This window comes from Poecilia mexicana, unplaced genomic scaffold, assembly GCF_051168715.1.
Source record: "Poecilia mexicana isolate PSO_F unplaced genomic scaffold, ASM5116871v1 scaffold_10, whole genome shotgun sequence".
In the NCBI taxonomy this organism is placed as follows: Eukaryota; Metazoa; Chordata; class Actinopteri; order Cyprinodontiformes; family Poeciliidae; genus Poecilia; species Poecilia mexicana.
The window spans coordinates 20,131,907-20,157,127 of NW_028263379.1; the positions used below are offsets into that span (position 1 = coordinate 20,131,907).

A 25,221-nucleotide genomic window follows, 5' to 3' on the forward strand; every position below is an offset into this window, starting at 1 on the left:
TCCAAACTTCCTCACTGGCCTCACTTTATGCCATTGTGTATATACCTGTGTTTTTTTTTTCCTGCTCTTTCTCAGAAGGCCAGCAACCGAAGCGCTGACTGCGTCTTTGTGGAAATGGTCCTGGAAAACCATTACACAGCTCTGATGTCTGCGCGCTACACGGGCTGGTATGTCGGCTTCACAAAGAGGGGGCGTCCTCGCCGGGGACCCCACACGCTCCCCAACCAGCAGGACGTACACTTTATGAAACGCTTTCCACCAGGGGAACAGCCTGACCTCACCACACCCTTCCGCTTCACGACCATCAGCAAGCGGGTCAAAAGGGTCCGCACCACTGGGACACGCTAGCAGTGGCTAACGCTAGCACCCACAGTCTTGAGGAGCACAAGCCTCACCCTGAGCCTCCAAATGGCTAACCCAGTCATCTCTTCTGTTGCACTCGACTGATTGTCCATCCCTTTGATGGGACAAATATTGACCAGAAACCCGATGAATCATTGATGGGGTTCAGCTTTAAGAATCCTAATTCAACCCTCATAGCACCTGGTTAGTCACAATTTCGCTAACCTTTTGTTCCCTTGGACCAACTGGACTGTATCTCCAGTAACGCTGGAAACTCGGAAAGAGTGACAGAGAGCCTTAAGGTCAGTCGGAGTCCAAGGCACAACAAAGGCCTGGAATCCAGAACCACATAAACCACATCCCAACCATAATCCTGTCTGGAGTCCAGCTGGACTGTGTCAAGCGTGGGATTGTAACTGGACCATACAGAGAAAGCATAGCTGGGGAAAGACTAGCTGAACAAGACAATGAGTGCTTAGCCTACGACAAAGGGAAAATTGGGACATGAAAATGTTCGAAAGGATACAGAGATGGTGATCCACATGGATCCAGAGGACATATAAGGAACTGTTGACATGTGACGCACTTACCTGTCTCACTACTAAACCGGTGGGAACCTGTGGGACTGTTGGGCGAAAGGCAGGAAAATAAAGGATGAATGAAGAAATATTAGAGTGAATGACACTGAATATATGCATGTTCTTGAGAGGCTGACAAGAAAATGTGTATTGCATGAGTGCTTGGAGATTTAAAAAAAAGAAAAAAAAATCACAAGAGGTTCTGGAAATGGACCGTGCTGTCCCAGGACATCTCGATGCAGGGACCGAAGCTTTAAGAACTGGAATGTACTTAATAAACCAAGCTGCACCAAATTCTGCCGACAACTCACTGCAAACCAAGCCTACTGCAACCAAAGACAACTGGAGACTTTCTTTACGATTCCTCCTCTTTCTTTGCTCTCCCCCCACCGAGGACACTACATCCACAGCTTTAAGGTGCAGAAGGTGATGAGTGCTTGGCTAAGCCCAGTGGGAAGTGTGCCTTCTCCAATAGCATCGCTATAGAAACGACCCAGGGGGATGATGCTCCTGTGAGATACCGTGGATACAGAGTGCTGCTACCAGGACATTCAGTGGGATAGCCAAAGTCTCATGCATACACACAAGGGAAGAAAAATTAAAGGGAACAATTTATTGAAAGTATAAATATATATATTATATATTAAAGAAAGACAGAAACGTAAATAAGCAATCTTACTATGATGGTTACTATAATTATTACGATAAAATTATTTCATTTATTTATTTCAGCTCTGTGTGCAGCAGTCTTTCTTGACTCAGTAAACCTTTCAGAAACATTTCAAACGTCTCCCAGTTTCTTTTAAGCAGCTTCATCACTTTCTCATTTCATGCCAACATGAATAATTTGAAGGCATTTTTTTCAACCAGGTTGCCACCCATTGCCTAGCTTAATTTATTAATTTATTGTTGGTGTGGTCGCTTTTCTAGTTTTTTTTTTTTTTTTTAAGGAACTGGGGTGGGGGGGGGGGGCGTGGTGACGTTGATCCAAACAATTCTTCCTCTTCTAGCCTTCCACAGTCATAACTTTCAAAATTAAACATATAAAATGGCAGTATAATAAACAAACAAACTGGTTGTGTAATGCAAAATACAGTAAACATTATCACTTTTTACTATTCTTCTCAGTTTAAATTCTCTCATCATAGGCTTCAAGGTATATTTTGAGGTTTTTGTGATGTATTTGACTTCCCCCCTCCCCCAAGTTTGCAAAGATTGTGCAATTTACAACTTTAGTGATTTAAAAAAAAAAAAAAAAAAAAAAAAAAAAAAAAAAGAGTTGGGCCAAAAAGCTGAAATTTATTATGGATCAAGTATGATGCACACAGGCTCAAATGATCTCACATACCCAATCTAAAAATGTCTCATATGCTCTGTGTAGCCTCAACTTTGGCTGACTGATTGTCATCGTATGGTTGAGGAAAGGCCCATTCAAGAAGCTTAAGGTTTTCCTACTGTCTCCATTCCAAAATCGGTTATGAAGTGTTTGAGATCATCGTCTGGACAGCTGTGTCCATTTTTCCAAGCAGTTGAACTCAAATATTACCCCGAGTTTAAATGAAGTTGCTCTGGCCATTCAAAACAACCCAGGAACCACCAGGGCCATAATGAAATTTAATATCCTGAAACTCAAGTTGACTGTCCACAGTGAGTTCTACATCATCATAGACTTTGAACGGGTCTGCCAAGAAAGAAACACCTGCTCCAAAATCAAAGCCATCAAATATGACTGCAATGAACAGCTGCCCACATAGTGACAGTGAATCGCCTTCTGGAGAAAAGATCAAAATCGAGCTGTTTGGTCACGATGATAAAATGTATGTTTCAGAGGAATCGATGTAAGGCTTCCAAATCCAACAATGTATCCACCGTCAAGCATGGTGGTGGTAGCATCATGGAAATCATCTGTTTCCCGTCCATGGGAACGAAGTAGGTTGAATAACTAAAAACGGTCGCCACCAAATTCGTCAACATCAATAAATCTCAGATCAACTTTTAAATAGTTGAAAATTAGACACAATTTTGTGTTCCAGTAGGACAATAATCCCAAACGTCACAACTTGTCACAGAACGGATTATGCATGTTTCCATTAATCTTCTGGAATTGCTCCCCACTTCAACACATTTATGGAAGCTGGGTCATCTGCCATTTCCTGTAAGATAAATGGTCAAATATTTGGCCAGAATTATGCCAAGACCTTTGCTAAGGGACCCGAATGTTCTTGGGGTAAATGTATATATTTGAGCTTGTGTGAAAGAGAAAATTCAGTATAAATGTTATTTTAAAATGTATATGTATCTTAGGCTGTACATTGTATTGAATAGTGTAAAATATATATTAGCACTATTCAAATGCATAATTCAAACCCCAGTACAAAAAGGACATTCATGTCGATGGGAGCATGTAAACATCTGACTACAATATAAATTTCCTACAGTCCACCCAATAATACATTGATCTTGATTTTCTCTGTTTCGTTTAGATCTATTAGCCTTAATGAGTTTATGGCAGTGCTCTCATAAGACCTACTGTATATGCCCTGATTTTTCTACTTCGTTCCTGATAATGAGAATCACTGGACAATAGATTCATGAAAGTTTTTTAATACCAGTAGTACATAAAACCCGAGCAGTAGTAATATTATTTTTTTTGCTTGAAAAGAAGCACTTTTTAAGAAATTTGACAGCGATCATGTCCTTTAAGCTGCTTTTAAATTGAAATCAAATTTAAACAATTCAAAGCTACAGTACAAGATGTGGTTTCTGCCAATAAGCACACCAGCTAAGACTTTAAATGCTGTTGAAAATATGCCAACACCTACCAAACTCTCAGAGCAACCAGAGTTTGCGAAAATCCACCTTGATTTGATTTATTTATCAAATTATCAAAAATTAAAAAAAAAGAAGAGCATGAAGAATCCTCACAGTAGTGGAAGTTTTCTAGTCGTGTTTTTTCCCTCTCATCTCTCCTGCTCTTATGCTCCATCCCTTCCTTCCCAATCTTAGCAGGAGGTCACAGAAGAGATGTCACTGCCAAATGACCCAATCACTTCGGCAGACACAAACAGCTGACTCAGGGGGAAAAAAAAGGTTGCACCAGAGGATTCCTACTGCAAGGCAACAGGAATCTGCACCGAAGGGGGTGGAGGCGGGGGGGTTGGTATAAGGAGGAGACAGTGAGGTGGAAGAGAAAATGGGTGTGGGATAAAGAAGAGTGAGTAAGGGAGTAAAGAAAGGGGGTGGGGGGGGACTGCTGGTGTAAGTTGTTCATTTCTGGAACGTTGCTTCAGTTCCACTCGGGAATGATGGAAATATTCCGCGTAGCCAAACCCAGAGTGGAAGGTGTATGGTAATCATGTCGGGGAAGGAATGCCAAATATGTGCGTGAGAACGGAGCTGTGACCTGAGAGCTGCAGGAATTATGGGCCAAAATCCCACAGACCCAGAGGAAGCACACACACCCATATCCAACACATACACACATCATATATTAACAGTGCTCCACCAAGTGCAAATGTATCCCACATAACTTATACTCTGAATCTTAAACATTCAGTTATACTGGCCGGAGCGGAGCAGTAGAGACCGTCCCCACACAGCAGGCCGCCCCCTTAGACTGGAGGAGATACGTTGAACGAGTGGGCTCGCGTGTTGTGAAAGAAGAAAAGCTAAAGTGCATGCAGACGGCCGTAAAATGTACCGCATTTCAAATCTATCTCTCAAACTGACAGCATTTACAAGATGTGGTATGTGATCCTCTGTAACAGGTTGTTTAGACTCCAAACTTGGCCACCCAACTGTCAGAGCTAAAGCCTTAAAAACAGGTTGTGCTCTCGGAGGAAAATGAGTAAATACTCCCATCTGGTGGTAAAGGTCAGAAAAATATTCTTTCACGTGGAAAAAATGTTACCCTGGGATTTGCAAACGCACACACAAACGTTTCCCATTCATTCGTGAGTCTAACCGGCCTGTAGGTTAGATTTTGTTTCAGTTGAGACCAAACTGACGCAACCAGGTTTCCCCACTTGGTAAAATGCCTGAAACAGAACAAAGTAACTATAAATGCATGATCGTTTGGGTTTTTCCAAGCAAAACTTCCATCCATCCATCAATTTTCTTATGCCTTTCAGAGATCTACTTGTGCTGATGTTATTAATCCAAGTAGGGAAAAGTAAACATCCCTCTGCCCAGTGGCCCCGCCCTGCTCATACTGGAAGATTTCAAAGTTCCCAGTGGAACTTGGCTGGAAGACCTTTAGAGCAGGGGTGTCCAAAGTCGGTCCTCGAGGGCCGGCATCCTACATGTTTTAGTTCTCTCCCTAGTGGTAGCAACAATCTCCTCAGCAAGTCAATATTCTGCTTAGGCCTTCTGATGAGCAATCATTTTATGCAGGTATGTTAAACCAGGGAGAAAACTAAAACATGCAGGATGCCGGCCCTCGAGGACCGACTTTTACACCCCTGCTTTAGAGGGAAGTGTCCAGGACCAATCCTGATCAGATACACAGATTTACTTGAACAGACTGTCGTTCCTTTGATGTGTAGGACTTCACACAGGCTCGTTCAAAGGTCAAGTCCCGCCTCCTTTAGAATGCGCCTCCTTTCAGTCACTTGTATCTGGGATTTTAGCCTTCCAGTCATAATCCATGTCATCATAGGTGAGGTTTGGAACGACGACAGACTGGTAGTTTTGCTGTACCTCTTTCTTGACCACAACAGACTGGCACAGTGCCCATATTGCTGTTGATGAGACCACGATTAGCATTTGGCTACATCCCTATGTAGCCAAATGCTGTAGCTAAAGCTCAAAATAGCGGTTGAACACTATAACGCACATTAAAGGTTATGGCTTGAGGACAACAGAACATTGTAATCCACAAAAAGCAAAGTCCAAGAGGTTCCCAAACAAGACATACTCTCCTTTACGCTTAAACCTTGAAATCTAGTCGATGAAAACCACCAGCAGGTTAAGGACTGTGAAGCAGTCCTCAGCATGTCAACACTTAAACTGAGGTTTAGTCTTTCCCAAAGCCTATTCCTGACTGGGGACATTTCTGAGTACGCCACATGGAGAGGAAGGGTGACTGAAATCCACTCATAACACAAACACACACACTTGCACACAGGTGAGAACAGACAGACATCCGGGGTTACAGTTGGCTCAACACTCCACCACTGTCAAGTACTTTATTCACAATAAGGTCATTTTCTTCTTTAAAAAATCATTTTAATATACAACACAATTTTTGACAAGACAACTCCGTTTACAGCTAAATTTTGAGCTCTTGAATTCCAGCTTCTCTCATTACCAAAGCAAGCACTTAGGATGATGGGAGAGAGAAAGATGGCGTGAGGAGGACAGAAAAACACAGTGGGGAGGGGGAGTAGGTAGAAAGAATGAGGAGAAGGGCCAGGAAAGAGTGGCAGGAGAAAGGACTATGCTTAGTATGATTTTCTTTGAACTAAGAACCAAAATACTCAAATAAAGTTAGAAAATAACAGTAATAAAAAAACAGTAAGAAAGTAAGAATTAAAGAGGAAAAAAAGCAGAGGTGTACCAGGATGCTGTATCCAAGGCAACCTCACATGCATGTCTGACGCTTCTGCTCTGTTCTGCCATTTTCACAAGTCCAAATACACAAAATCACACGCGTTCAGAGGGTGTGTGTGTCTGTGTGTGTGTGTGTGTGTGTGCGTGCGTGCGTGTGTGTGTGTGCCCCCTTATTCCAAACGAATGTGCACCTCGTGGGAGGGGCTGTGAAAGGGAGGCTAAGTGGTGGGGTACAGGGAGAGTGGGGTGCAGAGAGAAAAAGAGAGAGAGAGAGAGAGAGAGAGACGACGAGGAGGAGGAGCATAATTCTGTGAAAAGGCGCAGGGAAGCCTTCTCCAACATTTCTCCTTCTTTCAGTCGCTCGATCTCCCATCCTTCCCTTCTTGCTTAAGAGCCGAGTAAAGAGTCTCTGTCTCCCGTATCACAGCTCCAGTCATCTTCTGTCCAACTGTGCCACTTGTGTCTGCATTTGTCTGTATAATATATAAATATATATCTATAAGCAATTCCATATCTGTGGAAACCTGTTTTTGGCAGGGGTTAAAATCTGAGGAGCAGAAGCTGCTTTAAGTTTGCTTCAAGGGGACCAAAAAAGAAAACAAAAACAAAAAAAATAAAAAAATAAAAAGAGCTTGTGGGTTTTTGCCAGGTTGACGTTAATACTGTCATTAGTGTACTTTACAAAACATAAATTAGTAGCAGAAGATGAACTTCTTGGGAGAGTTGCGTTGGTTCTGCAGTAGGGAATCCTCATTGGTGTTGGCCTGTATGTACGTTGCTGAACTGGCAGGCAATGAGCACAAGCTTAAGAGTCTGTCAGAACGGGCAGGAGGGGGCTGAGTGGGAGATGGACAGAGAGATGACAAGGAGGAAGGAGAAAAAAAAAAAAAAGAAAAAAGATGCGCTCCTTTTCGCAACAGATGCACCCATCAGCCAATCAGCCCTGGATTTCCTCCTATAAAGGGTGAGATGCATTGCGCCACCTAGGGGAGAGAGCACAAATAAAGGGATGCTCGTGAACACAGAAGTGCATCAGGAGGAATGAGAATATCATTGAAAAGTTCAGTAAATCAAATCTAAAACAACATATTTCGCAACTTTATTTCAACGTTAATTGGGACAATACGGGTTTTAGCAAACGAAAACCCAAAAGATGCAGTTTTTAAAAAACTTAACAGGAATTGGTTGACTTCTACAGGGACAAGCTCCCTTCTCGGGTCAATGGACGGATGTAGTGATGATTTATGATTTGTACAACCAGCCAAAAGCAGAATTTACAACCATGAACAAGATGCAGAAATCCTTTCTGACAAGAAGAGTAAGGAGGTAAGACATAGCATTTGAATTCAGAGCGCCGGTCAGCCAACAACAGGATTACTACACCGAGTTGCAGACTCTCGACGCAGATTTTGTGCTCAGTGTTGACTTCAATGCTGAACAACGCATCCCGTCATGCTGGCTTGTATTTTAAAAGTAACAGATGTGAGGGATAACAATGTATCCACTTGTGATTAATGAATGGGCCAGAGGGAGCTCAGAGATGGCTCGTTTTCATGGGTTTATGACGGAAATGTGTTGTGAAAAAGGTTAAAGATCTGGTGTTCCATCTACCTCTTAAAGTCACGAGCGTTCGAACCAGCGCTCTGGCCAACCACAGTGACACCACTGCGAACAGACCAGATGGGCCAATCGCAAGGCTTGTACGAGTCGTAGCCATGTTTTGCTTTTCTTCACAGTCCTCTAAAGGTTGCTTCAGTTCCTTGTTTGTGGACAGTCTTTCATTTCTACCAAATTCCCATTGCTTTTCTTACAATACATTGTTCAGAATAGTCAATTTCTTTAGCAATTACTTTCTCTGGCTTGTCCTCCTCCTGGAAGGTGACAGATGTTTTTTTTTTTTAATTTATGTTTTCATTAACTGTAAGCCAAAAATATCAGAGCTGACTAATTTAAGTTAGTAATTTCATTTATCACTTTGTGTGTAATAGGAAAAACATTAGATTTTTCTTAAAACTAAAAAAGATTTTGACGATGACCAAATTTTTTGACACAGTTAGCTAATGACTTGAACGGTGACGCTTTTAGAATACCTGCTATCTAGAAATGTACGTGTAGGTACGGGACGGAGATCGTCCCTCTGACTGGCCATTAGGTGAGACGTTCAGGAAATCCCAGATCAGAATGGTGTCGTCGTGAGAACTGCTGATGATCTGAAACTCATCGAACTGCAGGCGGAAAACGCGGCCAGAGTGCTCCTGCAGAAAAACAAGGTGTGAGAACCGTTAGAGTGACAGCTGACACGGAGGAAATTTCTGCTTTTTTTTTAATCTTCTTCTACAAGTTTTACATTAGACCATGATATCATTTTTCTGGGTGACCATAAGAAATGAAATCATTTTAAGCAAGACCTTAAAAGTGGGATATTACAACTTAGCTTGGTGGCATGTCCAACCAACACTTAGAAAGCAATGCTAAATAAATCTTTTTTTTTTTTTAATTTAAAAACTTATGTTAAATATGCATTTAAAAACTTGCCTTTTGGCTCCATTTAGCAGGTTATTAGTTTAAACAGTAACTTAAAAAAAAAACAAACAAACAAAAAAAACAAACAAACTGATTGGAACAGCTCACCACTAGAGTGCGCAGACATAATGTGCTAGCAGGGGCTCGTGGGTCAAGTGCTGCCTGCAGATCCCACACTTTTATTTTGCTGCAGAAACAATGTGTCAGAAATGTCAACAAACAATTCTAGTTTCAGCTAAAAAAAAAAAAAAAAGAAAAAAAAGTGTCTTGATAAAACCTCACCCATCGTAGGCGCCGCTGACGATCCTTTTGTTGTCGAAGCGAATGCAGCGCACCAACTCCTCGTGACCTTCCAGCACTCGCAAACACGCCCCGCACTCGATGTCCCATAACCTGCAGGAAGAGAAGCCAATATTAACTTCAAGAGCTTCCATTAAAACGGCTCAGATATGAAAGAATGACACATAAAAGCATATATCATCATTTAAATGATAAATAATAGCTTTAAGTTGCTCTTCTGATGTTGTCCGTGTTCAGGTTGGAATGCTCTGGTAATCTGCTAGTACTAATACAAACCTTATTAAAACAATACCCAAACTGTAGAAGTATAAATCTGATATTAAATTACTTCAGTTGTCATTGTATTTAAAATGTTAGGACTTTCTAAAGAGACGTTTTCTGATTTAGATAATCTATCTGTCTCTTTATCGCTCCCTACATATGCTTGGATGACCTTTACAGGATTCCCCTAAATTTGCTTCAAACTTCATATTTTTCCAGAATCGAATTTCCCTCAAATTCTACAAATTTGAGAAACATGATGATGCCACACTTGGCCTCCGGTTCAGCGTTGTGGTAAATGGCGACTGGATCAACAAAGGATAGCTACATATCAATTTGATGAATTTTAACTCAAAACTGGACCAGTTTTTCTACACAAACTACAAATCGTTTATTTAAAGCACAGTTTGTGATGTTGACTGCTTTTACTGTTATTTTTAAGAAAAGCTACATTCCTTTGAATCAGCGATTTAAAATACAGACCAAACAAACAAGGTCTAGAGGGTGAAGGGGGAAAAAAAAAAGCTGTGAAATGGCCCTTTTCTAATTTATGAACAAGCGTGCATTTGTGAATGCACACTAATATTTTAAATTATTATGATCAAGTATGTCACAATCTTATAAAAGGCATAATTCTGAGGATTTTTTTTTTTATATATATATTGCAAATCAGATCAAAAGGATTTCTCACATTAGCATATTTGACAACTACTGCAAACAAAATAAGTCAATTTCAGACAGCGGTGCTGGAACGCCAGACATACCGGATTGTGTTGTCAGATGAGCCGCTGACTACCAGACGATCTCTATACTGTAAACAGGCAATCCCCCGCTTGTGACCATTTAGAGTGCGCACAAACTCGCAGGTGCTGGTGCTCCACACCTACGTTGAACAAAAAAGCATTTTGAATTTATGAGCAGTAATGAAAGCCTGGAAGCACTGAAACTGAACTAAAGTATCAACAAAGCTTCGATTTTAAGACGACAAAATAACTCATGTTATTAGCCCACCTTGATGGTGCGGTCCCCTGAGGCGGACACAATATATTTATCATCGAAGTCAACGACATTGACAGCAGCACGATGTCCCACAAGGACGCGCCGCAGGCTGATGTCAGTGGGCGAGGCCATGTCCCACACTGCAATCGAGCGGTCCTTGGAGCAGGTGACCATGAGACCGTTTGCGAATCGCAGGTGAAGAACGGCCTCATTGTGATGGATCAGCGTGTTCAGTACCTCCCCCGTCGTGACTTCCCAAACCCTGCAGAGACGTACAGAGAGAGAGGCAGAAGGTGGTAAATAGACAGAGTAACACACACACACACACACAAATCTGAATATCCTTCCTTGGACAGTTATGTTTTTTTTAATTTATTTATTTTTTTAACTGATGATGTCCAAATCCTCATCAGGACCAAGACTGAAGCTTAATACATTAAGTCCTGCCACTAAAAACAAACTAAAGTGTATGGTGATGATAGCTTCACCATTTCATTCCGTTTTTGGTTGTTTTGCATTTCATTTCATGTGGAAACTTGTACCTGGCAGGTCGACAGCAGATGGTTTAAAAAAAAAAGTTTCTATATTTTAGTCCAATTTTACAGCAAGAAGCTTCTTTTCATGCCTGAAATAAACAACATGCACCAGCAGGAGGTTTCCTAGAGTATCCAAAAACTAGAAACGTTTTTGTTATATCTGATGATATACAGCTTTCACAAGAGGCAGAGCTGGATGGAATCAGAAAAAAAAAAAAAAACAATGCAGTGACTGTCGATTAGAATTAACCCACATTTTCCCCATCTGTTATCTTTCTAACAGTATGGCGAACCCACCACTCTCCCTGAGCTGGAGAAATTAAAAAAAGTAAGATCAATATCAGGCCATGTCATTGGTCCATCCAAGTGGTCCAGTATTACTGAATGTAAAGCTTTATTGCACAGTACATGAAATAAAACCTGAAAAACAAGAGAAAAGAGGACCAAATAGAGATCAGAAGCTAATAAAATGGAAATAAGATGTAGTAGTACAGTCTTCAAAAAATATTTGCAAAGATAAATGTATAAAATTAAAATGCAATGAATTAGGAAAGCATGCATTCCTTGTTTATCAAGTCTTGCAGCATTTAGTTTTCATAAATAGGAGGTGAAAGGAGGACAAAAATAAAAAAGTCAAGAAGTTCTTCCCAGTGTGGTTTTCCGGATATAAAAAAACCCCAACACAAACATTCAATAAGAGACCAGAGATAGTTTATTGAAAACTGTTGTCTTCTGATTAGCATGTTTCTCTTCTTACTAATAGTTTGTGAAGGTAGCCGTACTACTTGACAGTGGCAAATAGTACAGCTAGTCTTCTTTTGAAAGACAAGCTAACGACATTACTGCCACCTAATGTTAGCAGCATTACATTACAACCAAATACTTTTAAAGGCAAATTAATTTTATTTGAAAATCTGAAAATCAGTGGCCACCTCTAAATGACGGGATAAAATGGAATAGGATAAGACAGAAAGCAAGAAGATGAGTGTGATAAGATGTCAAAAAGTTTAAAAGGGAAGAAATAAGAATGATGGGAGCAGGATTGAGAAGGAAAGAAAAATAAGATGAGACAGCAGGAAAGATGGTTGTGAGAAAAAAAATAAGAAAACATGCAACAGGAAGACATGAAACAGAAAAACAAGAATGGAGACGTGTGTGAAAGAAACCTGTTTACCATTTCTACCAAGCAGAGAAGCGCTGATACCAAACGACTGTAAAGAGTTTGCATGTGTGAACTCACAGCTGCTTGTTGCTAAACTGCACCGCTGGGCACTGGGAATCAAATGCAAAACACACTGGAAAACCTGACAACTGAACCTCCAAACAAAGTGCCCGTCAAGCTGTTGCTAAGGAAGTGAGGTCATATTTTCCTTGGATATTAGCCAGCAGGCACGGCTGAAGTGTGAAGTAACAAGAATTAAAATTGAGCTTCTGTGTGCAGTAGCCAAGCATATGTCAACATAAAAACCCACACCAAGCCTTCGAGTACCTGCAGTGAAACGTATACAAAATTTTTAGCAACAGCTTTGAATGAGTAAACTTTAATATTCATATCCTGTTTCTCCTAATGCGGATATTGCCAAGCTGCGTGTTAACAATTAGGAGTAAACGAACAGTTTCCTAATACGTTCAATTTTGGGGAAAATTATGGCATCATAAAAAAGCTATACATTATTGCTTTTTGTTTTTTGTAACGTAACTACACTTTCCATTTGACTCTGTAGAAAGACTTCAGTGAATCATTTTCATGCAAATTTGTCGTGCAACACACCTCTGCTAACACAGCAGAAAAGTTTCCCATTTGTGGCTTTTCAACAGCATTTGCTCTTTAAATGTAGTCATGTAGTCATACTCGCAGCAACCACAAGCATCCTGTCATCTAAACAGCTAGGCAGCTTACCATTCGGCACGCTGTGGGCTTTCAGTTTGTTTAATAATATTCCTGGAAGATTGTATCCAGATGTACAAAGAAATGTACATCTATACAATTGTTAAAGGTTGTCGTAAAAATGGCGAGAAACAAGTGAAATGCAAAAATGCAGGTTCAGAACTTTGATTTTACCTGATTAATATATTGAGCTTTGCTACAAGAACAGGCGTCCCAAGTGGACATGAAAAACATTTGAGTATTTGAGGTATTGCATATTTGACAGAATGGGTTGCTTAGTGACCATGGTTCTATGATTTTTCCTTGATTCAGAAGATGGCAGCAAATCAGTCAATTTAAAAGGAATTCAATGCATAAGATGCAATAATGTTGAATAGGATCTAACCACTATGGGGTTTAAAAATATATACATTTTACATTAATGCAGTGAAAGTCTAACCCCATCAGCCACTGGGGGCTCCCTGATGTCTGATGTGACGCTCTCCATTCAGCCATGTGGGAGAGTCCTGAGGTCGGCGCTGTGCGCTGCTGTAGCATTAGTCATCAACTATTACGTCGTTTAAAGCAGCACAACAAGTTTACGAAGCAGGAAACAAGAAGCATTAAAAGTAAATAGGTTTGCAAATAAATAACTGGAACTGCCAAAATAAACATTCTAAAGCGGATTTGTCAACTAAATGATCTCCTTACGAAATTACAAAAATAAATCAATTTAGAACAAAACTGGCAGGTAAAGTTTAAATACCTAAATAAAACCAAATGCCTATTAAACGTGATTGATCCCACATATATACATATAAATGTCTTTTTTCCTTCAGCTATTAAAAGACTACCGATAATTAAAAATAATTTTGGGGAAAACCATATAAAGCTTTCCTTGGTGAGTGTGTCTCATCCTCTTAGGATGTTGCATTTAGGGAGTTTGGAAGCAAAGTGAACACCAAACAGGCTTCTGTAATTCCCAAGCACTAGTGAGGTTTTTTTTTTGCAGATGGGGATCAGATCAGTGACAAATGTTTAATGTTAGTGGCAACACCAGATTAATCAATTGTCCTAATATTATGATGGATCAGTGTATAGAAAAGTGATAGGGTGCGTCTACAAAGTTAATAGAGTTGCTCAAAAGAAAAAATAATAATCATCGTTTTCAGGCTTATGAGTTATGGTGACTGATGTGAACTATACAACCAAACTGCCTTTGTTTTTGTATCACCGAGGTTATTATGAGTAAAACAAAGAAATGTAGAAAGATAAAAATCCAAATGACCATAAATACATAGTTCTTACAGACCTTCCGCTACATACGAATAACCAGCAGACAAAGTCTTTGTTTTCGGCATAAAAAGCTTTTCATAAAAATTTTATATAGTACCAAGACAATCTATGCAATTGATGCACCTTGAAGTTCTTTCAATAATATGCCAAAAAAATAAAAAAAATATGGAGAAAAGAACTATTTTTCCAGCTTTGTGGAGCAAAGTTGCTGCATTTCCCTCCTCACACATTTCTGCATACTGCTAATTATTCTTACCCTTTCTCGCTTATTTGTCTTTCCAAAAGGACAAGTTCTGGTGTTTGAAAGCTTGCGGCATTCAAACTAAACAAGTGTCAGACACTTTTCTATTACGACAACATTCTTTTGAAACTAAACGTTTGAAGAGTGGAGTTTTTGGAAAGCAGCAGAATGTAGGCTGGTTACCCGAGCAGATAACCTGACCAATCATCTCACACACGAACATATCAACAAAGGGCGATAATATTCTGTGCAATAAGGACATTTTGTTGCAATTTTTATGAACTGCAACAAAATTTTCCTGGTATTTGTGGAAAAAAGAAAATATTTCAAAGACTCCCACTGATTTATCTTAAATTCCCTGGTTGTGGTTGCAGCGGAGTTTAACCCTTGATTCTTAAAACTACCTGTAGATGAAAGAAACAGTTTTCAAAATGATTGTCAGCAGCAACACACTCACCTGTGTTTTCTCACTTACCATAAGCAAGTGTATATCTGTGTATCAATATATGAATGATACTGTACTTCAGTTACATTATCCACTCATTTTACAATTTTTTGTTCGAAGTCTTTGTGTTTTAGTGCGACAATCCCATTCAGTCCAATGCTTGCTTCTCTAATCAGAATCAAAACTACATGTTGTTCTTGGTGCAGTAATAAGTTTGCCATACCTGACAGTCGAGTCAGAAGACCCAGTGACGATGACCCTCTCATCATACTGGAGACACAATACTGAGCCTGTGTGGCCGGTCAGTACCTTCAGACATTCCAGTGTTTGTTTATCCCAGATCTGCGGAGGGAAAGGAAGAGAATGAAGAAGATGAGTGTGTGAAGGGGAGATTCTGGCAGGGAAGGACGCTGTGAAAGAGAAAGAATATGTGGTTTTGCAAACAGTGCAGATTTGGGTCACGCCAAAAATGGCCTGTTCTTGCAGCCATGTCCTTTCACCGTTTATGCTCCATTTCTCTACTGCCCTGCATGCAAATCAGAGCCATCAGGGTCTTCAATGGCCATGTGTCAGTCTCCTCCATAAAATTTAAGAGTCACTTCTCGCCTCCCGCCATTAACCCTATGCTGTCTCTTGGCTCAGGACAACGCCGGAGCCGAGTCCTTTTATCCCATAATTCACTGGTGCCTGGTCTAAGTACCTGGTGTTTCAGCTAGGCACCACAGAGCAGGAAGAGGTAAGCTGCTCCGCGCCAGAATGACATTTTATTTCTAAATATATAAACACTGGCTTGACTAAATCAACTGTGCTGAGAATGCTGAACTGCTTTGGGCAACACATTTGGTTCCCCTTTGCTGGTGGTACCAAACAAAGCCATCGGGATCAATGTTAATTACTTCAATGTGTCCATGTGAACCAGTGAGGCAGACAGAAACATGTCAACAATGTGTTTAACGGTCTCAGTTCAAGAAAACAGGTTGGGAAGCCTACAATTACTCTGTAAAACTATACAAGTTAAGTGTAGTGCTGAGCGTTAGCTGCTGATGCACTTTAATTTCCCTACTGAGGGACAAACATTTACTCCATTTCTGACCAGCTGGTCTTATATTGGAAAGACGAATGAAATTAGAGATTGGGGACCACAGCTGCCTGTGAATGGTTAAAATCTGTGAATACTTGAGATCCCCTCTAAAAGCAGTGACAGCTGCTTATTTTAACAGTTCAGACATAAAATGTACTTTAATATGCATCGATACGCACAGTGAGAACTGCCTTAGCACTGCCGCAGAAGCTAACGTATACGGTCTTCCTCAACTCTGCTCTTGGGGGTTCAGCCAATGAGTATCAAGGAAAATGAATGGCACTCTTGGTTTGGCTGCTTTGCAAACACCAACCAGGAACATGTCAAGTAGTGTTGCACCTTTCATCTTCCCGAACTAGATTTTCTTTGAAATGTTCTAGATGTGCGCTATGAAAAGAATCCCAGGCAGATTTTGTACAAATAATATAAAGTTGCATTCCATAGAAAAATCTGCAAATTGGAGTATAAAAAAACTGTATTATACATTTTGGCTACATGAATATTAATCAAAGTATTAAACTTAATTTTGTTTTTAAAAAAGCATATGCTGACAATCTTTTTTTTTTCCCCCCTTAAGCAACTTGAATGTGGTTCCATTTGTGATCTTTAAAAAAACATAGAATTATGTGGCATTCATATCAGTATGTGGGGGGGGGAGGGAAGTTTGTGAGGGGATAGTTTTGCAAACTGACGTACCTTGATGGAGTTGTCCCTAAGGCCACTGATGATCTTCTCATCATCGTACTGGAGACAATAAACACCTTTACTGTTTTCTGAGCGACACTGAATCCTTTGCAAGTTGTGTCTGCCACATCGCCAATTAGCCTCAATTGTCTGCAAAGAGGAAGGGAACACAAGAATAACAAAATAAACAAACATTCATAAAACAAAAAAAGACAAAAAAAAAAAAACAGGTACCATCACTAAAATATCAAAAAGGTGAATTCCTGGAATGTTAAAGTCATTGTTACTTTTAACAACACCACCAGCGCAAAATTAAATATTTTGTTAATCCATCATAGCAATTGAGTTCATTTTAGTTTAGCATCAATATTAAACCATGTGCTTAAGTCACACAGAATAAGCAATCACAAGAAAGGCAGATAATGATAATAACTAGAACCACTTTTTGCTAACCGACGAGAGCAAAAAATATTTATGATCAATAATAAGCAGTCTCTGACACTGGTAACTTATTCTGGTGTTCGCAACTTTTGATCCTCTGATTTATGCTGTACTTAACTTGGAACATTTGGTCTTTCTTGGCTGTGAGCTCTGCCAGCAAAGTGAAAAGAGCAAGAAACATGAATTGCTCTTAATACGTCGCACACCAGCCAAGGTGGAGTCTTACTAGACAAAATTTACTTCTTGTAGATAACAGCTGCACAAGCTCCACAAAAATATTTTGTAGGGAGCCTCTATTACTCAACTGAGCAGCAAGTACAGATCAGGAGCCAGAGCGATCTTACTACAGAGTCCCATACATGGTTATAATAAAGGGTTATATCTAAATACTCTAAATCAAAGATATGGGGGATATTACAATAAATAACTCCAATAAACTCCTCAAACTGAAATAAAAAAAAATGAATGCAAGTAAATTACGTACATTTCAAACAATTAAATGTGTAGTTTATTTTATTTTTTCCCTCTGGACACTATTTATATAAAACAGTCTTTTTTTTTTTTAAATGACGGTGGATAAAATATCATAAGCACAAAAAGAAACACCATTTTACCTTTTCAAATTAAAACTGAATAAATAATCTTTTAAAATAATAATTTAAATTGTGCCTTACCTCTATGTCTTGAATGATCTTAGGATAAAGAGAGTGATAGTAGGAGTTGGGGGGGATTTCTGATGTGCGGTTCTTGAACAAATATTTCTCCCTGGGGTATGAAAAAAGTATACAATATAAGAAAGGCAAATACTGATTTTTGTGGAATTTATTTTACCTTTCACAAACTGAAGACAAGAATAAATAATATATTACAGTAGTCTTGATGGTTTTTTTTCCCTTACTCCATTGAAGATACAAGACTAACAACTAACATCCTTTTTTGCTATAAAAAAAAAGTTTTCTAATACTTTTATCCTTACCACTGGTGTCTTTCAGACAGGCCTTTCCAAAGCGGGTCGGTCCGGACCATTCGCTCGATGAGCTTCTTCCACAGCATACCCTCAGAGATTACCCTCTGCCACTCTTTACATACCAGCTCTGCAGCGCAAAGCGAGCGTGCATCCAGAAAAGACAGGATGTTCTCTGCAATGTGATCCAAGCCTTGGGCTGGAGAGAGGGAACCGAAGTGAGTGTGAACAAGCCAAGGCAGCAAATTAATACAATTTTGTCAAGTCAATTTTTGTTTGCCAACGGCTGCATTTTTGCTTTTTCTTTTTTTTTCTTCTTTTTTTCAGCAGTTCTGCAAACGTATTGCGTAATTTTGCAGCACAAACTTACAATGTTCCTGTTATTTCCTGTTAAACAGCTTTCAGAATGTTTTCAATTCGTATGATTTAAAACTCAATTTACAGCGTAGCGAACACCATGCTTATTAAAAGTTGTAACCGTGTTGGCATTATTGCACATTTGTACCTGGCAATGCAGTGATGAAATCCCTCTGCAGCATGGGTTTGAGGTAGGAGTTGATGTGGCCGTGCTGGTAGTGGCACATACGGGATATCAGCCGCTCGACAAATTCCACTTGGTCGGCCTCTGACCACTGGTCGAACAAGGCGATGCAGTGTTCCTTCTCCTTCTCATAGTTTCCTTCTGATGGACGCTTGCGAGACCCTATTACAGGACCGTTAGTAAGCTGAAAAACAATCGGAAAAGCTGATTAGTGAAATGTTCTCTCCTTATTCTGCTTAGCTTTACGGCATTTTCATAAGAGTTCAAGTACATACAATTTATGTAAACAGAGATAAATCTGGCACATGTGAAAACTTGGCATTTTGTTTTTAGTTTCAAACAGTGTCATGTCATCCTGTCCGTCTAATGATACTAAGATCCTGATGCCAAATGAGCTCGTTTGAACTGATCCCCATTTTTATTGATTCTGTTGACACAAGGTTTCTTCAAGTCTCAATAAATTATGCTTAGGAAGTGTAGTGGCTTTTTAAAATTATAATTTTATTTCAACATCTACAAGAAATACAAAAATTTACCTAAGGAATGTTTCCACTAAAGGAACTCCCCCCCCCGCGCCCCCCCAAGTTATTTCCTGTGACCAACTTTTACCCCCTTGAGGTCAAACGGTGTGCGCCAGTGTTAAAACGCATTAATGGGGTCCAATGTTAGACTCAGGTAGGAAAATATCACTTTTCAATTAAACCCGAGCCTTCGGGATGTACTTGCGCGGAACGTTATGAGCATTATATTTTAGCAATTTTTGTTTGAAGCTCCTCAACAGTACAACATTTCTGTTAACTTTAAGTGAAATCTCACAAAGTTCTTGACACCAATGCTGGTGTTTTCCTTACATTCAAAAGCAATTGCCACAGAAGTTACATTTTCTTTTCCTGACAGTATCACCACACTATAAAAAATAAAAATTATATGCCACATAATAATTTTTATATTGGGGTTTTACAAAAATTGTATGTTTTATCCAAAATTGAGATTTCATATTGGCTTATTTCCAGACACACCTTCACCATTGTAGTCTTCTTTGGCGACAGGTCGTCCACTAAGGTCTGTGACTCCATCCCTGACGTGGTCTGTAGAAAAAAAGAGACAAGAAAACACAAAGAAGGCAAAGCTTAGTGAAGCCCTTTATTACAGCCTGTAAAAGCAACTTTAGGCGTTTAGGAAGGCAGCAGTGTGGACAGAGCTTTGGAAAAAGAAGTGTCACAAATGCAGCCAAGGCAGACAGGTTACCGTTGAGATTTCAGATAAGTGAAGGCAACAAACAGCCGTGCCTACACACACACGCACGCACGAACACACCAATACACACGCACACACGCGCACACACACACACACACATACACACACGAAGTGAAACAGAGTCTAAAACAAAAGGAATCTGTTTGCTTGTCTGTGACGTGGGCTAAGTAGTCTGGACAGGAAATTAAATCGCAAAATTATGGGTATGTCACTGGCACCAACTCAGGCATGGCAGCAGAGAAAGAAGAAAGTAGGACAAAGAAAAGATACTAAAGATTTCTAGCAGGGATTCTGACTAAAATGTGCCATTGTTATTATTCAGTTATATCATTTACAATGGGAAACGGTTTATTTACCGAATCGCTACCGACAGAAACGCGAGAAGCTCCTTTAAGATATATATTTATTACGCAAGACTTTTTTAGCTCACATGGACTTCACGGACTGTTATGCAACAATCACAAATTTATAAAATTACTTTCATCATAACATGTATGATGACAAAGTCCAGCTGCATTCTGAGCAAGGATGGGCGTTAGGCACTTCAAATTTTATTACAATAATTAGTATTTATTGCAATGACGTTAAAGTGGCAATATAAAAGTACTGACAAATTCATCCTAGCCTTTATGGCATAAATTTGATTCTGCATACTGTCAACGCAAAAACAGCTTTAAACTGCAACCATTACTAAAATGTAAAGAGTTCCATTTAGTAGTGTGACTACAAATAATGGCACTGAATCATATTTTTGAAAGATGGTTATAAGGAATATCATGGAACTAATAGCAGGGGGATTTTATTTAAACTTTTTTTTCTAACTTTTGTGATATTAAGACATACTTTTAAACAATACTGAACAACTTTGTGTTTGCAACACATCACAGATTGCTGCGTACAGGTTTGGGCGTGTTCAAAGCTTCCAACTCTTGATGTTAGGTTAGGATATCTTTTTAAAACGGTCAAAATTGCATCTGTAGTAGTAAAATGTTCAACAAGCGCTGGCGTGATTGTGCTGGTTCTTTGAAATTAGCAGAACATCGAACAGACAGAACAGAGTGAACCGAAAACTAAACGACATACAGCTTAACAGTCACATTCTTATTGGGAAAAAAAAAAAGACACCCACAAATGCTTTACCTTGAAATGAGTCATTACTATTCTTTGTGTTTAGCGCGAGTCAGTCACAACACAAAAATGGCTTTGATTGGAGAAAAACAAAAGTAAGCAAAAAAACAATGAGGTGGTAATAAAATGACAGTTAGTGCTACAGTGGCAAAACAGAAGTTATCACCAGTATTCTGGTTTATAAACGCTGGAACAGTTAAATAATGTGCCCCTTCTGTTGAGATGCACCAAAAAGAACAGTCTGTTACACAAAATTGGGCAATTTTGGCTCGACTGGTCCTGTCCACTGACCAGCAGATAAGAAACTGAAAATGACTAATAAAATCAGCCTACTGGGTCATGCTGATCCAAACACTCTACGTCTAACTGATGCAGAACATGACGTACTGAGGGAAGAGTGAAGTGTTAAAGAATGAAGCGAGAGGAAAGAGACAAGGTGTAAGAAGCTATTTAAAAGGAAACTGTGCTTTGATGACATCTAGATGCTTGTGGTTTATTCAAGACGGAGGAAAGCGAAACTTAAAGCAGGACGAAACAAAGTTTTTCAACTTTTTGTGTGCTCTTGTTAGTTTTTAGAAATTCTAAAAGTATGGTAAATATTTAGTTAGCTCATAATACAGGATTTTAAAACTCCAAAGCTGCGACATTCCCAATACGAATAACGCTCACAGCAGGAAGCAGAGGAAAATAAAGTAGTGAAAGCAGTTTTTAATATCTTCTTATAGAGAAACTAAAATATTAAATATTTACAAAACCAAATATTGGAAATTGGTCACACAATTCTGTTCGGTGCATCTTTATAACTTGTTTTGACTAATCTTGGTGTTAAAAAAAACAAACAAAATAAAGTTTTAAAACCTGAACTGTTTTTTTTTTTTTTTTGTTAGACCTGGAACCCTTCAACATCTACCAAAGCAGATAGGAGACACAGCTGGGATGGTCTTGTTGGTGTTCATGATCATGCAGAGCAGAAGAAGATAAGGAAGAACAAATCAAAAACTGACCAGGTTATGCCAGGCAGGTAGGCAAGCAAGCATGTAGCCTGTCAGAGCTTTAAGGAGCCCCCCACCTCGACCCTCACACCTCCAGGTAGGAGAGAAAATATTACTCCTCAATGCAAGGTTATTCTCTGGTAGCCATGGGAGTACTTTCTCAATTTCCTTTGAAGTACTTCAATTTTTAGAGAATATTCAACTTGTCTAACATCTAGTTTTATAAACAAGCAGCTTTGTTTCTTGGCAAAATCGGGCTACTAGCAGGAGCGAGAGAAAGGAACCAGAGAAGAACCCAAAAGCTGAGCAGGGGAAAAGGAGAAGAGAAGGTTGGATGGCAATGTGGGCGGTGAGTGGGTGCCGTCTGTCTGGACCAGGGTGGCATGAGCAGTCATGTGGAGAGGTCAAAGTAAAAACTGAAAGAATGAAGAGATGGCGAGGGAGGAAGGGAGAAAGGGGGGGAGTAGCAGAATTAAGAGGAGAGAGGCAGAACCTGGTTGTGAGCCCGGGTGGAGGGGATGCTCTGCAGGCACCTGAGTGCACACAAACTCTCAGCCACCGAGGAGCAGCCCAGCCAGAGAGAGCGAGGCACAGAGCACTGTGTGAAAGAGAGAGAGGAAGGGAGGAAGGGAAGAGGAGAACGAAGTGGACAGGGTGAGGGAGGAAGAGAAAAGGAAGAGCAGGAAACCAGAGATGGGTCGTAAAGAAAAAAGAAGAGGAAGGATGACGAGGAGAGTTGAATTGAAGGAAGCCAAATAATTTTAGTGAATGGATAAGTCAGTGGATGAACAGATGGGTGAAGTGGTGGAGTTGGTGAACAACGGGACAAGTGGATTATGGTTCCAGTGCAAGAATATAAAATTAATGGGTAAATAAATAGGGTTTGGTTTGAAATTGAGAGAGGGCGAGTGTTTAACCATCAAAGGTGAGGAGAGAAAAAAGGGGAAGAGGTGGGGGGATAGTGAAGGGAAAAACCAGTATTAGAGCTACACACACATTTGGCACAGTGAGCGTAGGAACACACACTCATTCACACAAAAGATACAGACTGGTAAACACGCATACACACCCCAAAGCATTAATAGACATGAATAAGGTGGAGATAGGTAGAGGAGAGGGAGGGGCAACGGGATTAATTGTAGAATATTTTCAATATTATGTTGACAGAAACCCCACCCACTGTTCTGCCATCCCCACTCTCATGAGTGGTTAGTGGACAACACCGGGACAAATAAATAAATAAATAAATAAATAAATATAATCAAACCAATCACAAAGACACAAAATAGGCAGGATTCAAAATTGCTGAAAGGCCTTAAAATCTTCTGTCCGCTTAACCTGAAGAGTTTTTCAGTTCCATGTGTAAATTTCTTGATACCTAATTTAAGAGAATAAGGAAGTGGAAAACCAAAGTCTATAAACAACAGATGTGAATAAGAACTTAAACAAGCAATTCGTTCTACATCTGCAAGTTTAGAACATTTGTTCCTGAATCCATTTGTAGTTTTATGCATTAGACTTTGTCACAGGGTTCTTGAAATGTCACAATTACGTGTCAAGAGCACAGAAACTAGTTTATGACTCAATACTTCTATTAATCAAGTTCATACGTAATTTGCTAAATAACATTTCTCTGAATTCGGGAAAGGTTCTCTGTTTTGGTATAAGGTAACAAAACAGTTCTCGAATATTTACTAAGCAACGCATTATTATTAAAAAAATAATATAATTTGACATATTAGGCTATGTATGGTAGGTTTGGATTTTATTACAAGAGGAACCGAGAGTGGTTCTGTATTTCTAATGTGTAATATCTATCCAAAGAACTGCATATTAGTTACTTGATGTTTACGTTTAATGAAAACAAATGCGTATTTTTTAATTATAAAAAAGCTGATGCATTTTTCTCCAACTACGGCCCCTGTAATGTTAATCTTAGCTAACATTTGTTAAGCTAATATAGGCTAACTACCTAGCTCACAGAGAAGGCTAATAAAAAATGCGTTAACGGTTACCTAAATATATATTTTCAAATAAAACGGATATTAAGGCAATAGCTTAAATAAATATTTGCCAGAGGTACAAATATTCGCTTTTCAGTATGAAGATGTCTGTGAAGAACGCGAGGTATATTTAGCCCGCTAGCTCCGAAGCTAGGTGCTAATGTTCGCTGACAGTGGGATAGCTATGTGAATGAAAAGGCAGTACACTTCCTTCTACGCACTTTAGAAATATAAACAGACGATGAGCATTTTGTTACGATAGTCGCTACCTGTAGTTGTGCTTCTCGTATATCTGGTTGATCGCCAAACATGCTGTAATGTGTGAAGTCTGACCATAAACAACATAGAATAAAAACGTTAGGCGTATATTGACGTGGTCCGTCGCCTCTTAGCCAGTGTTAGCCGGGTAGCTAGATAAGTATCAGACAGGGCCCTGTTAAAGTGGCGCAGCGTCACCGCAGTGAACACTACACCAAGAATTCTCACCAGTCTTCCGGCGACCACCAGTCATAAGCCCTACTACTTCGTCATTAGTTAGAACCTCGTCTCAAAACAATACACATTTTATATGTTTTAAATGACCGCCCGAAGCTCTTATTTGACCAACGATGTGTTAAACATTAGTAGAGAAATGTACCGATATGTTCAGGCCCTCCCTCTCTGATTTCTGGTCCCCCTCCTTTCTCCTCCACCTCTCTCGACAAGCCGCTTCGGTTTACTCATACCATCGAATCGAGCCTCGGCGCCTTCACCAAACAAAAGCCTGACAGCTACCTTGTCGGATGTGTGGTGTGCTAACACTGGATTTGATCTTACCATCAGTTCCACCGTTTTGTCTTCCATCTCCGGCTCCATGTTGATGAACCCCCCCGAAAGTCGCTATGAAAATGGAAACCCAGCCCTGCGTCGGCGGCCCGCAAATTCAGAGACGTCATTCACTTCGCGCAACCACACAGCTTCGGTAGGGCAGTGTTAAAAGGGTGGGTGGGGGATGGGAACGCCCATCTAATAAAGAAGCACGCTGACTGGATGGATTTTGACTAAGGAGGTGCGGCCTATCTGCTTAGGCTTTTATTGATTGGCTTACTGCGCTACTAAGGCTTTCCCCGGTGACTCCCCCAAACAAAAAGGCAAATGGATGAAGATGCTGTTGCTATCCTGAAGAGGGACACACTAAGGCAAAATCAATCAT

The 25,221-nt window shown here is 39.9% G+C and overlaps 2 protein-coding genes across 8 annotated transcripts in view; one reads left to right on the forward strand and one right to left on the reverse strand.

The window, feature by feature from the left end:
* The window catches only part of fgf18a (fibroblast growth factor 18a), a 39,095-nt gene extending 37,389 nt beyond the window's left edge, over nt 1-1,706 (forward strand). For all 5 annotated transcript variants that reach the window (XM_015004180.2, XM_088009591.1, XM_015004178.2 and 2 more), the window contains one exon: nt 76-1,706. In XM_015004180.2, the coding sequence (XP_014859666.1) occupies nt 76-348 (273 nt within the window). In that variant the 3' untranslated portion in view covers nt 349-1,706. The remainder of the gene's footprint in view (nt 1-75) is intronic.
* Nucleotides 1,707-6,069: 4,363 nt separating this feature from the next.
* fbxw11a (F-box and WD repeat domain containing 11a) lies at nt 6,070-25,006 on the reverse strand. Of its 3 annotated transcripts, XM_088009589.1 has the most exons (14): nt 24,846-24,899; nt 22,520-22,624; nt 19,675-19,737; nt 18,614-18,833; nt 18,121-18,307; nt 17,819-17,909; nt 16,716-16,853; nt 15,162-15,280; nt 10,566-10,815; nt 10,319-10,437; nt 9,276-9,386; nt 9,102-9,180; nt 8,561-8,725; nt 6,070-7,453 (listed from the first exon to the last, which is right to left on the reverse strand). In XM_088009589.1, exons 1-13 carry the CDS (start codon nt 24,882-24,884, stop codon nt 8,564-8,566), a joined length of 1,683 nt encoding a protein of 560 aa, XP_087865715.1. In that variant the 5' UTR covers nt 24,885-24,899; the 3' UTR covers nt 6,070-7,453; nt 8,561-8,563. The 3 variants fall into 3 exon arrangements, with proteins under 3 accessions (XP_087865715.1, XP_014859659.1, XP_014859658.1); XM_015004173.2 differs by lacking the exon at nt 22,520-22,624 and having other exon boundaries at nt 19,669-19,737; nt 24,846-25,006; XM_015004172.2 differs by lacking the exons at nt 22,520-22,624; nt 24,846-24,899 and adding an exon at nt 24,299-24,785 and having other exon boundaries at nt 19,669-19,737.
* Nucleotides 25,007-25,221: the final 215 nt, after the last annotated feature.

Excerpts from the sequence above, each read along its gene's own strand:
- fbxw11a (XM_088009589.1), bottom strand. The coding sequence starts at position 24,884 with ATGGAGCCGGAGATGGAAGACAAAACGGTGGAACTGATG. Across the intron at positions 10,816-15,161 it reads TCTTCTGACTCGACTGTCAG|GGTTTGGGAAGTCACGACGG; the intron begins GTATGGCAAACT and ends ACGTCTCTGCAG. Across the intron at positions 10,438-10,565 it reads CAGGGGACCGCACCATCAAG|GTGTGGAGCACCAGCACCTG; the intron begins GTGGGCTAATAA and ends TGTTCAACGTAG.